This window comes from Sinocyclocheilus anshuiensis, unplaced genomic scaffold (assembly GCF_001515605.1).
Source record: "Sinocyclocheilus anshuiensis isolate Anshui unplaced genomic scaffold, SAMN03320099.WGS_v1.1 scaffold1203, whole genome shotgun sequence".
Taxonomy (NCBI): Eukaryota; Metazoa; Chordata; class Actinopteri; order Cypriniformes; family Cyprinidae; genus Sinocyclocheilus; species Sinocyclocheilus anshuiensis.
The window spans coordinates 1,167,428-1,182,406 of record NW_015539980.1 but is presented as its reverse complement, the minus strand read 5'-3'; the positions used below and the strand labels follow the sequence as shown (position 1 = coordinate 1,182,406).

General features: G+C 36.0%; 1 protein-coding gene across 5 annotated transcripts in view; it reads right to left on the bottom strand.

Annotated features, from left to right (window-relative positions):
* The window catches only part of mtor (mechanistic target of rapamycin kinase), a 134,329-nt gene that overhangs the window by 16,867 nt on the left and 102,483 nt on the right, over window positions 1-14,979 (bottom strand). For 4 of the 5 annotated variants that reach the window (XM_016484357.1, XM_016484359.1, XM_016484358.1 and 1 more), the window contains 6 exons: window positions 9,593-9,790; window positions 8,981-9,081; window positions 8,065-8,161; window positions 7,634-7,732; window positions 4,630-4,752; window positions 1,342-1,524 (listed from right to left, as the gene is read on the bottom strand). In XM_016484357.1, the coding sequence (XP_016339843.1) occupies window positions 1,342-1,524; window positions 4,630-4,752; window positions 7,634-7,732; window positions 8,065-8,161; window positions 8,981-9,081; window positions 9,593-9,790 (801 nt within the window). Of the gene's footprint in view, window positions 1-1,189; window positions 1,264-1,341; window positions 1,525-4,629; window positions 4,753-7,633; window positions 7,733-8,064; window positions 8,162-8,980; window positions 9,082-9,592; window positions 9,791-14,979 lie in introns of those variants that run through there. The other variant, XM_016484362.1, reaches the window with a different exon arrangement.

The following is a 14,979-nucleotide window of genomic DNA, read 5'->3' as shown; positions in this document are numbered from 1 at the left end:
CAGAAAGGCGGGGCATAGAGGAGAAACAATAATGTACAGTATGTGGGAAAATAATGTTAAACCTTAAACCGCATAAACACATTTCATTAAGCAAGAACAATACTACAGATGAGTGACCAAGTTGTAAGTAGTTTGAAATGCTTGTAGACCAGAATAATAAATAAAGGTATTAAAATTTTTATTTAAGTGCAATGTAACACTAATTAAATATTTTAGGACAGTGCATAATAAATAAAAATATATTAACTATAAAACATTCCATGATTTACCCATGACTTCCATGGATGAAGATTTTATTAATTTCAATGACTTTCCCTGGAGATCAGAATTTTACAATTCCCTGGTTTTCCATGAACATGGGAAACAATATTAATACATATTTGACATTAGAGTAAAGGCCCGTTCACACCAAGGACGATAACTATAAAGATAACGATAAAGATATAGTTCTAAAAATCGTTCTCAATATTAAAGTATAGCAGAGTCCACACCACAACTATAACGATAAAGGCACAGAGAAACAATATCGTTGGAATCACTTTCAGAACAATTTTTTCCAGCTGATGAACGATACAAACATTGACAGCCAATCAGAATCCATCCTGCTATCACACGCTCAAGAATTTAAAGCGGCAGATGAGCGTGCGCTTAGAATAAACAGACGATATCGTTTGCTGATGTGGACGCTAATATTGCTATGTTTATAGTTATCTTTATAGTTATCGTTCTTGGTGTGAACGTGGCTTAAATTACTACTTTTTTATTATCTAGTGGATTTATTTATTTTTTGATAGACAATGAAAACATTTCTTGAGAAAATGGAAATGTACAGTGGCTAATTATCACTGAACATTAATAATTCTTGGTACATAGTGTTTGCACTTTTGTAGCCTGTTATGTTCCTAGTCTTAAGAATCATTAAGCAGTTAGATGAAATCTGCAGTGAGCAACTGTATTTTTCAGGCATTTGGTAAAACCAGCCAATCTCTATAGTTCATGTTACAAAAGTACATCCTGAATAATCCTAATGAACTACACTGTTTTTACAGTGTGTCCTTATTGTATAGTCAATTTGGGACATCTTCATTGCTATTATGACACATAATATGCATGATCAATGTAAAAATAAATATTACCTTATATATATATACACACACACAAGATATATATAAGAAGCCATGTGTTATTTCTGCATTCTTTTGTTTTGTTTTTTTTACATCTTTAATCAGTTTTAACAGTCAATGTACAGTACAATGCACTTTCCTGAGAAAAATAAAGATAAAAAAATTCATCAGAAGATCCTCAAAACATTGGGTTACAAATTGCTCCATATGGACTTACCTGATTGAAGGATGTTTCTTTCAGAGTTTGTGGCCCTCTCTCCATCATGGCATGTAGGGGCTCCAGGACAGCAAACATCCCCTTGACATTCCTCTCTCCAAAGTACAGACGTGACGCCTCCTCCAGCCCCTCGTGCCACATTTCATGCCACAGAATAGCCACCCTGATCAGCTCCTCACTTACCTAAACACAGACAGAAGCAGTGAGCATGTGATGCATCTACTTGGATTCATTTCTCTTTTGGCCGATGTTTTGGATCATAATTGACCCTTGGCTAATCCCCACCTTAAAAAAATCACTTACCAATGCTGCTACTGTACCTTAGTGACTGGTAGGTGTTATTGTCAATATGTTATCAGACAAGCTTTTGCTTCTTTTGGGTGTTTTTGTATTTCTATAAAGTCTTATTCTCAGAAGGATCTGTGAGTTTGATTGGTTTTAAACAGTAATTTTAAAGAAAATACTTTTAATCAATGATTAAGTGTGTTTTATGTCATAATAAGTTTAATGTGAGCATTGGCTGTGCTGTATTTTCAAATTTGTTGATCTTGTGTATTGGATTAAATGCCTGATCAAGGTCATGGGACTGAAATGTTGCTGAACAAATTTTGACCCTTTTTTTGCAAGTTGGAAGAGTCTGTGGAAATTTTTACTAAATAATTTACATTTAAAATTAGGGCTGTGCGATATGGACAAAAAAAAACTATCGCGATTTCTTTGATAAATTTTGCGATTTAGATTTTAATCACGATTTTGACATACACAGACATGCTTTACAGTCATAAATGCATTCAGTGTGAATTTGAAACATATTTCCAAAAGAAAACCAATTAGAGCTTTATCAAAAAGCTGTAACATGTCTCTAGAACAGACATAAGGCAAAATAATCACTAAGTAAAGGTGTAACAAAATGTCTCTAGAATAGACATATGACAGAAAAAAAAAAAAAAAATCCCGTGTCCAGGGATTTTTTTTTGCCATGCATTGGTCATAGAGCTCTTTGTGGCGTTGCCTCAGATGTTGAACTAGATTTGTTGCGCCAAGTTCACGTACTCTTGTCTGCAGTGCGTATACATTATGTGTATGCGGTGCAGAAGCAGCACAGACTAATTTTGCTTTCACACAGGGCGCGTTTGCAGTCCGCTCCTGATCCGCGGCTGTTTACCACAAACACAACATTTATCCATAAAATGCTTTTTCAGCATTGTGATTCTCTTTTATCACAGTACAGTAATACAATCTTTCATAGACATATTCACGTTTAAACTCAATAAATATAACTTTGTTTAACTACCACCACGAGTGCCATATATTATTGCCTTATTTATCTAAAAGTGCACTTTTCCTTGTTTCTAGCCAAAAAGCCATGTGTTGACTGTGAAACAGTAGACTTTAATTATATGCATTTATGGTGTAATTACAAAATTTCCGTGCCAAACCATGTTATTTTTTTACCGCAAATAATGCGCTGTCACTTTCAGCGCGTGCAGTTCTTTATATTTACACAGTTTACTAATGCTGCTCAAATGTGCCTTTAATGTACTGACACAAAAATATATAGTGTATTTTATACAAATATAACTGCTGTAAATGACAAAAACAAAGTTTAAGGCTGATGTCTATTCATTTTCACAGAAGCAAAGCAGCAGATGTTATAAATAAAAACAGTTAACAATGTTATTGAATAGAATATATTAAAACTGTTATTGCACGACATAGGCCTATTCTAATAGGCTACACAGAAAAAACAGTCGAGATGCGTTTCTGCTTTTTTTTTCTATTTTACACATTACTAGTAAATCAAGACTTCGCAAGTTCTCTTGTATAAAATAATAAAATAAAAAAACAACAACATGGAATAAACTGTGTACAGAAAGCAAGTAAAGAACTCTCAACATTATGCTACTAAAAAGGTCAGTTTAATCTCGCAAAAACTCCCGTTAATAAAAAATCTGACTACACTGCACCATTAATCTCTTACACAGCATCTTTGTTGTTTATGATGAATTCGGTGCTTGCACGTACACCGCTTTTATTATTGCAGCTTAGATGTTAAAATAGCTGCGGTGCTCCGACTTTGCCACAAGGAAAAATGCGTACGTCTGCTCAGACCCTGACGTGGCGGTAAGCTCTTTTCCACGTCAAAGACCGTTTTTATAAATATGAACGTTGCTGTGGATTTTAGTGTACGCACACTCTAAGATCAAATCTGTGCGTAGGCATGTTTTATAAATGAGGCCCCTGGAGCGCACTCGCGTGCAGTGTGAATGCTCTGATCATATTAGGGAAGTAACACGTAACATTTTAATTATATTTTGCTAAAATGAACGAAATGACTCGAAAAAAGATTCGTTCATTTTGCTGAACGAGACTCAAAGGTCCGAGTCGGTAAAATGATCCGAACTTCCCATCACTAGTTCTCGTGCTCCATTTAGTAGCGCTGCATTCTGATTGGTTCGGATAGCATACTGCGGGAGGTCGGGGGTGCGGAAAATCGTGCTATAAAGCGATTTAGAAATTGCGCACACTCAAATCACGATTTTATGACGATTTCGATTAATCGCACAGCCCTATTTAAAATACAGTAAAACATTATTGCCAGTACACTTTTAATACAGTGTATATGCACACGTTTAGTTCAGTTCTCTTGGGTCTTTTGGTACAGACCAAAAAAGAAAATTATACATTTAGTCCTGGTTTGCTTAGCATTAACACTGTCATTTGTCATACTGTCAGCTGTACACACAAATGGAGATCTGCTGCAAAGAAATGGTGATTCAGACATCTGACTGTAATGGGTTTTGGTTTGTTTCGATGTCTTTGGTCCATGTTGTGTTCATATATCAGGCAAAAACACCCTGAAAAGGTGGGTCTTGGTCCACTTGTTTGACATGCACTATGGTTTGGATGGAAGTGTTCACACTTATTCAAAGAACCACACTAATAAAAGCAATCACTCCAAAGCAAAGCAAACCTGACAAGTGTGAACCCACTCACAGTTACACAAGGTACCCAGAGAGGAAACATGCATTACTTTTTTCTTTTACAAATCTCGCTTTATTCCCCAATGAACATCATTAACCCGTCATTATGACCACATTCACAGAAAATCACTGTTTATGGAAATCTCCAGTTTATTCTTATTGCACGTTCTGTAAAGCTTGTCTGAGCCAGAAAAAGCAACTTAGTCAAGGGTCAGTTTCTTCAGTGACCATAAATTAAAATGGCCAATGTGTACCTAATAAAGCATTTATTTTTCAGACAGTCAATCTGAGTGTGTACTCATACCATAATGGCTTGCTGGACCAGCGTGTTGCAGTGTTCACACATGTTCTTCAAGATCTTGTTGGCTGCGTTGTGGCGGGCAGTGGTAGTGGATTTGGAGGCCACAGTCAGAGGATAAATCAAAGCCTTTAAGAATGCAAACACAAATCAAGGAAACACAGGTTATGATTCACAGACACAACAAGTCTGGACACACCTAGTTATTTTTTGTCATAACTAGTCATCATATTTTAGAGTAATAGTGAAGTCATCGAAACTGAAATAACACAAATGGTCGTATGGGTGTAATATTTGTAGGTTACAGATTATAACTCTACACACTCATTGTGTCAATGTCATGAGGTATTCTGATTATTTTTGATATTTTAAAACTGTATTGAAGGAATTCGCATCTGTGCTGGATACCTGTTACTACTTTTCCTTCACTAATTGCTCCTATTCATCCTTCATCCATATTTTTTTTTCAGACTGAAATGTCAGTTTTATAATATATTCTTATTTTATGTTTGACTAATTTAACTAAAAACCAGAAGACGTGATTTGGAGACCATGTAGCACATTTCTGTCAGGACCACTATCATCAAAGACGATTGACAATTAGCATACAGTTAGGATTGGTTCTGTTTTTTTGGTTCTGTCCAGTTTGGTATGGTTCTATTCTGGGCAAGAACTCCCTGCGCATCCGTGCAGCCTAGCATGGATGAGAAGCAATGCGAAAACTGCTGATAATACTGAGGGACCTTATATATGAATGCTTAGATAGGTGTCGTATTCCCATAGGTAGATGGGGATCAGCTGAGAGTCAGCTGATGCAAGCTTGACTAACGTGACCTGCCAGAAATAATGCTACGCAAGATGTTTGCTTAAATACTCGCCTTCTGTTTGTCACATATTTCACTACAAGAGAGATGCAATTGCAGGTCACGCCAAATAGTCCAAAATACAACCAGCAAAATCAGCTGTAGAACAGGTAGAGGCCAGGCGATCAGCAAACAGGATATCAGAGGCAAAATGAGGCAAAAAAAGAGGCAAAATGCAATAATCCATTTTTTTTGGCCACGTTCACCTTTAAACGTAGAGATAAATATGGTCTACATTTCTCAGTGAAGCTTACAACAGCAAGGAGCACTTTTTCACTGACCTGGACAAAGTTGTTAGGTTTGCTAAAAGCAACTTTGAAACTTTAGAGTTGCTGCAAAGAAACTTCAAAGTTTTATTCTATTTTGGTTTAATTTGTCTTTATTGTATATCTTTGTTACTGTAATTATTATTCTATCTGGAGAGATGTCCCCTTTACACTCATGAATGTATATGGTCCAAATTATGATGACCCAGATTTTTTTTTTCTAGGAAGGTATTTTCTCTTATTTCCAATGTGTCTCAAACAAATGTTAACTGTGTTCTTGACACCAATCTCGACAGATCATCAATCAAAATCCTCCCTAAATCTCACTCAATAAATGCTTTGAAAGCATTCATTAATAATTCAAATGTGGTTATATGGAGACTTCTGCACCCAACCGAAAGAGATCATACATTTCACTCTCAAGTTCATAATGTATATACTTGCACTGCTAATCTGGTAGACAGCAATCTTATCTTTGATGTCTTAAATTCTAAAATTCATGACATACTGATTTTTGGGATCACACCCCTACTTCATTCAAAGTTACTCTTGATTAAATATCTCTTTTCCACCCCAAATGAAGGATGGACCCTAAACTTTATGAACAATTTAATTGATTTCATGGATTCACAACTGGAAATATTCTTTGAGAACAATGACAGGCCAGAGACAACCCAGCATTACTCTCGGAAACTATATAAAACACATTATAAGAGGTTGTGTAATTTCATATCAAGGGTCTATCAAGGGAAATAAATTATACAAAATGAAATTAATAAATTTAAGGAAACAAATGAATCATTTAGATAATGAAAATGCAGTAAATCCTTCACTAGATAAACAAAGAAAATCCTACAGTTAAGGTTCAAAAACAATAAAACTGTCTCTCCTAAAATAAAATAATCATTTCAATTCATTAGACAAAAATACTATGAGTTATATAAATTACTTGCCAGACAACTGCAAAAAATTAAAAGTGAAAGGACAATCATAAAATAAAGACTAAATGAGGGACGCTAAAGATATAGATACGAGATAAGATAAGATTAGTCTAAAGACATATACCAACGTTTTAAGGAATTCTATTTGACGTTATATTCCACAGATCCTGGTTTGAAGCCACAAGCTATGAATAAGTTTAGGGGAAACAAAGAACAGTTACAGTATCTTTCATTTAGCTACTTCCCCCTCCACAAAAGTAACCAGGGACGAATGGGAGCGAGAGGGAAGAGCGAAGTGGCATCTCTGAGGAGGTCTGGCAGAGTGGTTTTGAAGATATTGATAAAAAATCCATCAATACTAGATTATGCCTCATTCAGTATGTATTAACTGAGGTTACAATTATTCATGAGATTGTACAATGCATTATAAAGTGTATTACAATGCATAATTAATGCAATGAAACTACTTTTATAATGCATTATACATAAAGGCTTTAAGCAAAGTGTTGCCAGAAACTGCATAGATTATTTCCTCCTCCAATGTATCACCTCTTTATGATAAATGCAAATCAGATCTAGCTCAAGCTGATCAAGCTCATCATGAATTCCTCAAATATACAGTAGTCTGATAACAGCCAAGAAGCTGTTATTACTTTTGTGGAAAAGGACTGACTGTTGAACTATGGCATGAGGAACTGGCATCTGGAACAAAGTAGGTACCTCTTGAAAGGCAGATTTGGACAGTTTGACAAGGCATGGGACTCTTTCATCCGTTACACTTCCAACAGACCAAGTTGTCGATTTTCACCATTTTTTAAATTAAGAGCATGTGAGATGATGTGATTGCCTTTATTACGGAGATGAACTTCCTATGTGCATTACTTTTTTTTTTTTTTTTATTAATGCGTGGTGATCATTACTCTGTTTTTTTTACATATACCTGGGGGTGGTAGCGGCCAATGTCAGTGAGTAGCTGGTGAATAAGACGTCCCACCAGTGCACGTGGGGTATCGATTCGAGCTATCAGTTGAGGAATCACCTGATTGAAAGGAAGAAGATAATACATGTTTTTTTCTGTGTTTTCAAGTGAAATTCTGCTATGTACAGTTTGTAGCAATACCGTTATTTTCTTTAGTATAAAAAGTATGCAAACATCCTTAAATCAACATACATTTGTTTTGGAAGCTTAATTGTGTAAGATAATAAGACTTCATGAATTTACAGATCTAACTAAATCAAATCTGGTAAAACCACATGTGAAAATTTTTCCTATCTGCTGCCAGCGAAAACAGATTTCAAATATTTAAATTGTGACTATTTCAGTTGGAATCGAGACCCTGCTTATGTATAGAGAGCTGGAAATGGTCTTACCTGTAACCATGTGTCTATCTGAATGGTCTTAATACCCTCGACTAGAGCTTCATTCACCTCGGGCCAGTGGCCATAATCAAACCACAAGGTCAGGACTCTAAATATAAAGGAACATATACACGATCATACGCAATGTAAAGTTATTTGATGAACTGCACATGAATCCAGTATACTTCAATTGATTTTTGTTTGCAAGGTGCTGTAAAGAAGAGGGTTACAAAAGAATTATGAAAAAAAAAGAAAGTAAATTCAAAAGCATCTATTATAGCATTTCTGGACATAGCATCTCATATCCTCATCATTCATGCTGGCAGTTATTAAACCATTTATCAAGAAACCACAACTTGATCCTCGTTGGCTAATTATACACCCATCTCAAATCGTCCATTTCTGTCTAAAGTTTTCTAGAAAAAGCTGTCTGCTCAAATGAGCTCTTTTTGCTGATAAATGGCATTTATGAATACTTTAGAATTTAGACTCCATCATATGACGTAGACTGTTCTTGTCAGAGTGACAAATGAACTCACAAAATTTTAACTTAAAAAAAAAACTCACAAAATGTTCACTTTTACAGATTAAAGTCACTTAGTTTTTGTGACCCTAGGCTCTATTATTTTGCTTGTACAGGAATTCTCCAGGAGATAATTAGAAAACACACAATAATCTTTTTATTGTTATGCTGATATTACTCAGCTCTCTATTGCTCCAGAACAGATTAAACTGTAAACTATCGCTTCAGGCCAGCTGTCACATGCGGAATCATGAGAGCATTGTGAAGCGATATGTCAGCATGTTGTGAAGCATGACATAAACACATTTTAAAACAAGATGACAGGCTCTAAACAGACTCCGAAATATTCATGTTAAATACAGAAATACAGCATTACTTTCGCCTAGATGACTAGGGCTCTTTTACCTCAGTGTGTCCTGTAAGTTATTTCCACGTGAGAGTGAGATAGATCTGAAAAATCCCTGCACTGCAGGCACTGTGTACAAAAGGAGAGTCTTGGACAAATCCTGCAACATAGAAAACATAGAATTTAACCCTAAACATTACATGACTGTCAACATAAATAAAAATAATTTCATACGTAAATCCACATTATATCCTTCGCATGCACTTTTAAGCATGTTGCCTGTGTTAACTTCATGTTTTATTTGACTTCAAGATCTTAGGACTAATTGTCATTGCATTTGCTGTTTATTCTCCCAAATGTCTGTTGATCAAAATTATTTTACTTTCCGTGCAATTCTGGGGTTTAAACTGTTGAGAGAACCTTGTTAATAGCAACAGTTTGCAGATCTGTTCATATAGCAGCGTAAACACATCGGAAGATCAAAGATGCTAACTCTATTTTATTGTTGGCCAATTTTAAACTTGTTTACTTGTTTTAGACTTATTTACTTGTTTTAGAAAATTGTTTACAAGTTGTTTGGAAATGCAGTAAAGGTGAATGCTGGTGAAGCTTCACACACAAGCTTCCAATAACACTTCAGTGTTGACGCCTGGCTTTGGTTTGTTGCTCACTTCATTGACTTTCTTCTGTCCGGGCGAGGGTACAGGACTGTGCTCTGTGCTGTCGGCCTCACTGTCACTGTTACTGGCTTCGCTGTTGGCACTGGCACCGCTTGCGTGTCGTAGTTTCTTCTTCTCATCACGGCCCTGGTTCTGGTGCTTGTAGTGAAGCACAGCCTCAAAGTTCATTACTGCCCAAGCATGCCAGGCCTGCAGAGGAAATATGCTTTATCTCATTTTATGACAACACTGAAAACAACAGCACTTTAATGGAAATAAACAGGCACCTGCATAGAAACAGCAGCATGATAAATAATTAGTGGTGTCAAAATTAGCGCGTTAACGCAGACGATTAATTTTTTCAGTTTAACGCGTTAAAAATATTTAACACAATTACCGCAGGGGCGGGGTTAGGGTTGGCCACCCCCCTCACAACTGCTGCTTCTGTTACTTTTTCTCTTGACAAGAAGTTCATTTATTCAGTCGCAGAACGACCGAGAACGGGAGACGTTTTAGACACGCGCTCCACTTCACTTCAGCGCCAGGCATGAGTCAAACGAGTGCGGAAACGGTACTGTGCTCGCAGCATGTGCTCTTCAATTGCGCGCACAAAGGCACCGGCGCGCGCTGTAGCCTGTATCCTTTCATATCAAAGCGCGAAATAAACTACATGCATGCAATGTCTTGGTCATTTGAGTCATGAAGTTACCAAAAGCCGATTAAAGCTGCCTTAAAAAACTGTGCATGCATGTAATATATTTTATATGAGTCACATTTAAGAACATGTCATGTCTCTGAAATGGTTTTGAAAACTGTCCTGGAGCAGCCCAGCACTGTCTCACTCATCTAACACACCAGATTTAACTCGTCAGCTCATTAATAGAGACCTGAAGTGGGTCAGAAAAGGTAAAAAGAGTTGAGAGAAAATATGATTCGTGTCAGATCCGCATCATGTTCGGCAGCGAAAGCTCTTAAAGAAATAACAGCCAAAATAACCTAATAACCAGCTGCTGTGAAGTCTATTAATCAAAGGACAAAGAAACAAAAAGAGGAAAAATGAACTTTTATAGCTTTAAGGATTCACCTATATTTAATTTAGAATTTAGTGTTTGATAACTTCAATTTCATTTTCTGAATATTTCTGCTGAAGGGCACAGGTAAATATGACATTTATTATAATGGGTTTATGTGAAGATTGTTTTAAGTTCACTTAAATTAGAAGTTATTTTTTAAAGTCTAATAAATGTTAAAATTGATGGCTCTCAATTATACTGTAATGTTGAATGGCTATAGTCAAATCAATGGTTAAATATTAAACAAATATAAAAAAATATACTGTCTTTATGTTGTTTGTACACTAATTTGAAGATTGAATGTGAAATTATTGCAATATAAAAGTATATTTAAAAACTTTAACGTTAGGTGGGATTTCAGAAAAATGTGCGATTAATTAATAATTTTTTTAATCGATATGTGAAATTATTGCAATATAAAAGTATATATTAAAAACTTTAATGTTAGGTGGGATTTCAGAAAAATGTGCGATTAATTAATAATTTTTTGAATCGATTGACAGCACTATAAATAATATGAACGCTTGATCCTGACTAAGAAAAATCTTTTCTCAAAAATAACTCAAAATGAAAGATCTTCAGAGGAATTACAGCTAAATGCTTCTGATTAAACTCAGTCATCATTGAGTCTAATACAAGTTTTTATTTGATTTACACAGAACAAAAATGCAAGACTTTTTTTTAATAGGTGAACTGGTTTTAATTTGCAAGACGTGAATGCAATGGTCAAACATGTTCATCTAGAGCATTTATATAGAAAAAAACAATGGTAAAGTAGCACAATTAGATGGAAAAATGCATTCTGTGTGAGCAGCCCTTTACTCTGTTTGGAATAAACTCTTCACATTCAGATTTTTACTGTAAAGTAATTACAATAATTTTATCATCATTTAAGTGATGCTGATCAACCCTGAATAAAAAGTTTTGTTTCCATAGGATTTCCTTTGCATCATCTTGGTTCCACCTTTTTGCTGAAGACATAACTCTCAAAACACTTTCTACAGGTATGTTGGGATCTTATTGTGAAAGTGAGTATACAAAAGTATTTCCAAAACATTAGATGTGCATGTGCCATGAGTCAAAGCCATCATCAAGTGGAGACAAGGAGACTGCCAAGAGACTTACATTAACAATAAAGGGGCTGCAGGAATATTCGGAAAGCACTGGTCAATTGCTGCATATGACAACAATGTCCTGTTTTTTTCATATGACTGAGCTATGGGGTAGGGTGGCCAGACAAAAGTCATTACTCACAAAAAATATTTTGTGATATTGTGAAACAAATTGAACTTTTGGGTCACCAAAGTTGTGCTTGACACAAACGAGACTGTTTATCACCCCCCCAAAAAAACACCAGACCTATGATGAATCATGGTGGTGCAAGGATCATCCTATAGGGCTGCTTTTCTGCAGCTGGGACTGGGACAATATAGTCAAGATATTGAGAATCATAGACAAAAACTTGCAGGCCTCCATTAAAAATCTGGAGATGAAGAGGTATTTCATCAACCTCAAAACACAAATCAAGTCAACAAAAGGAATTGCTTTAGAAGAAGAACATTTTGTAAAATCCCAGTGTAGTGCCTTGCCAGACTAACAATTGGTTCACGAGTCGTAAAAACCACTTACTGATTAATCACAGTGTAACATCAAAGGAAAGGACCAACATTGGGGCTCCGAGGAGTCTATAGGATTGGTCCCAAACCCCAGTGTTGTACCCTACTGCTGACATTAGCCAGGAAACTGGTGACACCTTCCCTGACATCAAAGGGATGCCATGGGGATGGGTGGCCATGTGAGACAACACAGGCCAAAAGACAACTAAATGTACGAAATATGCATAAAAAGAACTTGTCTCCAATTAATTCAAATGCAAACCATTTTAAAATGTATCCCCAGAGCATTATTTGTATTATTTACTAGTTTGTATATTGTTTTTGTACCACACACTGCATGGCCTATTATCAAATCACTAGTTTATGTAACCCCAGTCTGTATCATGTTTTATATCAAAACTATCCTTTTTTAATGTCCCAAATATTGGTGTAGACATCTTCATATCTTGCGTTATGCTCCTGTTACCATAATCAGAGTTAATCACACAAATCTGCCAGCCCACTCTGATTATGCAAAAAAGAAAAAAAAAGAAAGCTATCTAAATCACAACTTTGCACCGGTCAAGCCACCTTCAGTGACTGTGACGCCTGTGGAAGTTGAAGGCCACTATCTCAAGCTGCCAAAGCACAATAGCAAAGGGAGAAAAAAGGTATGAGAGATATCTGGTCAGCCCAACAAGTCAGTTCAATAAGTCAATCCTTGTTACTGTACATGCTCTAATGCATCAGTACTGTAAACTGTTCTGTGACCAAAAAAATAACAGTTATTAAAGTGATAGATGATTATACTGTATATTCACTGGACAAACAGATTAGTTGATTTTAATATTAATTCTGCTACATTTACTTCTGCCAGCTGATATACATAATCATAATAGTTTATAACTAATTCTAATTAATTACATGAATTCGCATTTAAACTAATTTGCGTAATGAGTTAGAGCTCTTAGGAAAAGAAGAGTTGGGAAAAATTCACAAATCAAGAAGTTAATAGACTCTTATACAAAAAGACTGGCTGGCTGCTCTACAGTGTTTCAACAAAGCATGTGTTGTGAAACAACAAATTTGAGCGATGTGCAAACGCAACTAAGTTTTCACATCTATACCCTCCTAAATTTGCCATTCACTTCCATTGTATGTGCTTCACTGTAAACGAAACTAAAAAAAAAAAAAAAAGTAGTTGCTCTTCCTGCAGATTGAGTGTCTAACACCCCATGATATTTACGGAATTCACAAAACTCCCAGAGCAGGGAGCTAACTTTTTTCTTTGTCTTTTTCTTTTTTTTGCTCAGGGATGTATTATGGTTGACCCTGCTTTGGTTTTGTTTTCACGGGTCAAGCAAAAACAGTCTGGCAATATCACTAAAAGTTACTTAGTTACTCAGTAGCTGCTTATTTATTAACTGTTGTATGAAAGCACTATTACACTCACATATCAATGGCTATGTTTACATGCACAATTTTTGGTTCAATCGGACTGAATTCATTCCGATTGATGAATCAGAATGTAGTGTTTACATGAACGCTAAATAAAGTGATCGGGTTGATGTGCGTGTTTATATGTCACAAGCTTCAAATCGAAATTTTATTTTTTTTTACATGCGCACACTGCATAAATATAGAGTTTTTCACTGTTTGCACATAATAACCACTCTCCTACATGGTTTCTTTATTTGTTTTTAACAGCAGAATTAATATTTATTAATTTATGGATATATATACATATAAACCGCTGTGCCGTGCTGCTCATATTTATCACGCAGTAAAAATGCCCCTCCCCGCACCCAAAACGGGTTGCCTGTGGATGAGAATCCAAAACAAGGGCTGGTGGGAGGTTGTCCTGCTGGCAACTTCGGCAACTTCACAGTTGCCGAGTGAAAGGAGAGTTTTATAATGACAGGACATGCATTTATACAACGCTTTATTCAAAAAGAAGAACCACTCGTTCCGTGTGTCATACGTCATTACGCTATTTCTGCGTCATTGCACATGCGCAGTTCTTTCCGTTTTGAGGTTCAATCCGATCGAGTGTTTACATGCACTCTCAATCGTATTAGAAAAGGAATAAACCACACCCTTCAATCCGATCGAAATTTCATTCCGATCGAGCTCAATCGAATCGATTAAGGTGTTTACATGAAGGCTTTTTAGTCCGATTGAGCTGTCAATCCGATTACAAACAGATTATTTGGTTGAATGTAAACGTAGCCAATGTGATGTAGCTTTTAATATGATAAGAATATAATATCATTCACTTCACATATTTCTTTTCTTTGTTTCAAGTGTTTACTAAAATTAATAAAATTCATAAAAAGTCATAAAATTGTATTTTATGGGTAACACTTTATTTTAAGGAAGTGTGTTCTCAACCTTTTTTTCCACTGGGCCGCACTATGGTCCAATGCAAGTCTCACGGGCCACACGCATATCATTTACAGTGCCTTGTGAAAATATACATACATATTCAGAGAAACAAGAGTCTCTGGTCTGATGAACCTCAATTTCAAGCATCATTTTGGAAGGAAACAAGGCACTGCTCATCACCTGCAGGGTACCATCCCAAAAGTAAAGTGTGCTGGTAGCAGCCTCATGCTGTGGGGTTGTTTTTCAATGGCAGGTACTGAAGGACTTGTCATAGTAGAAGAAAAGCTCAATGCACCAAAATATAGAGATAGCCTTAATGAAAACCCAGTCCAGAGCATTCAGAACC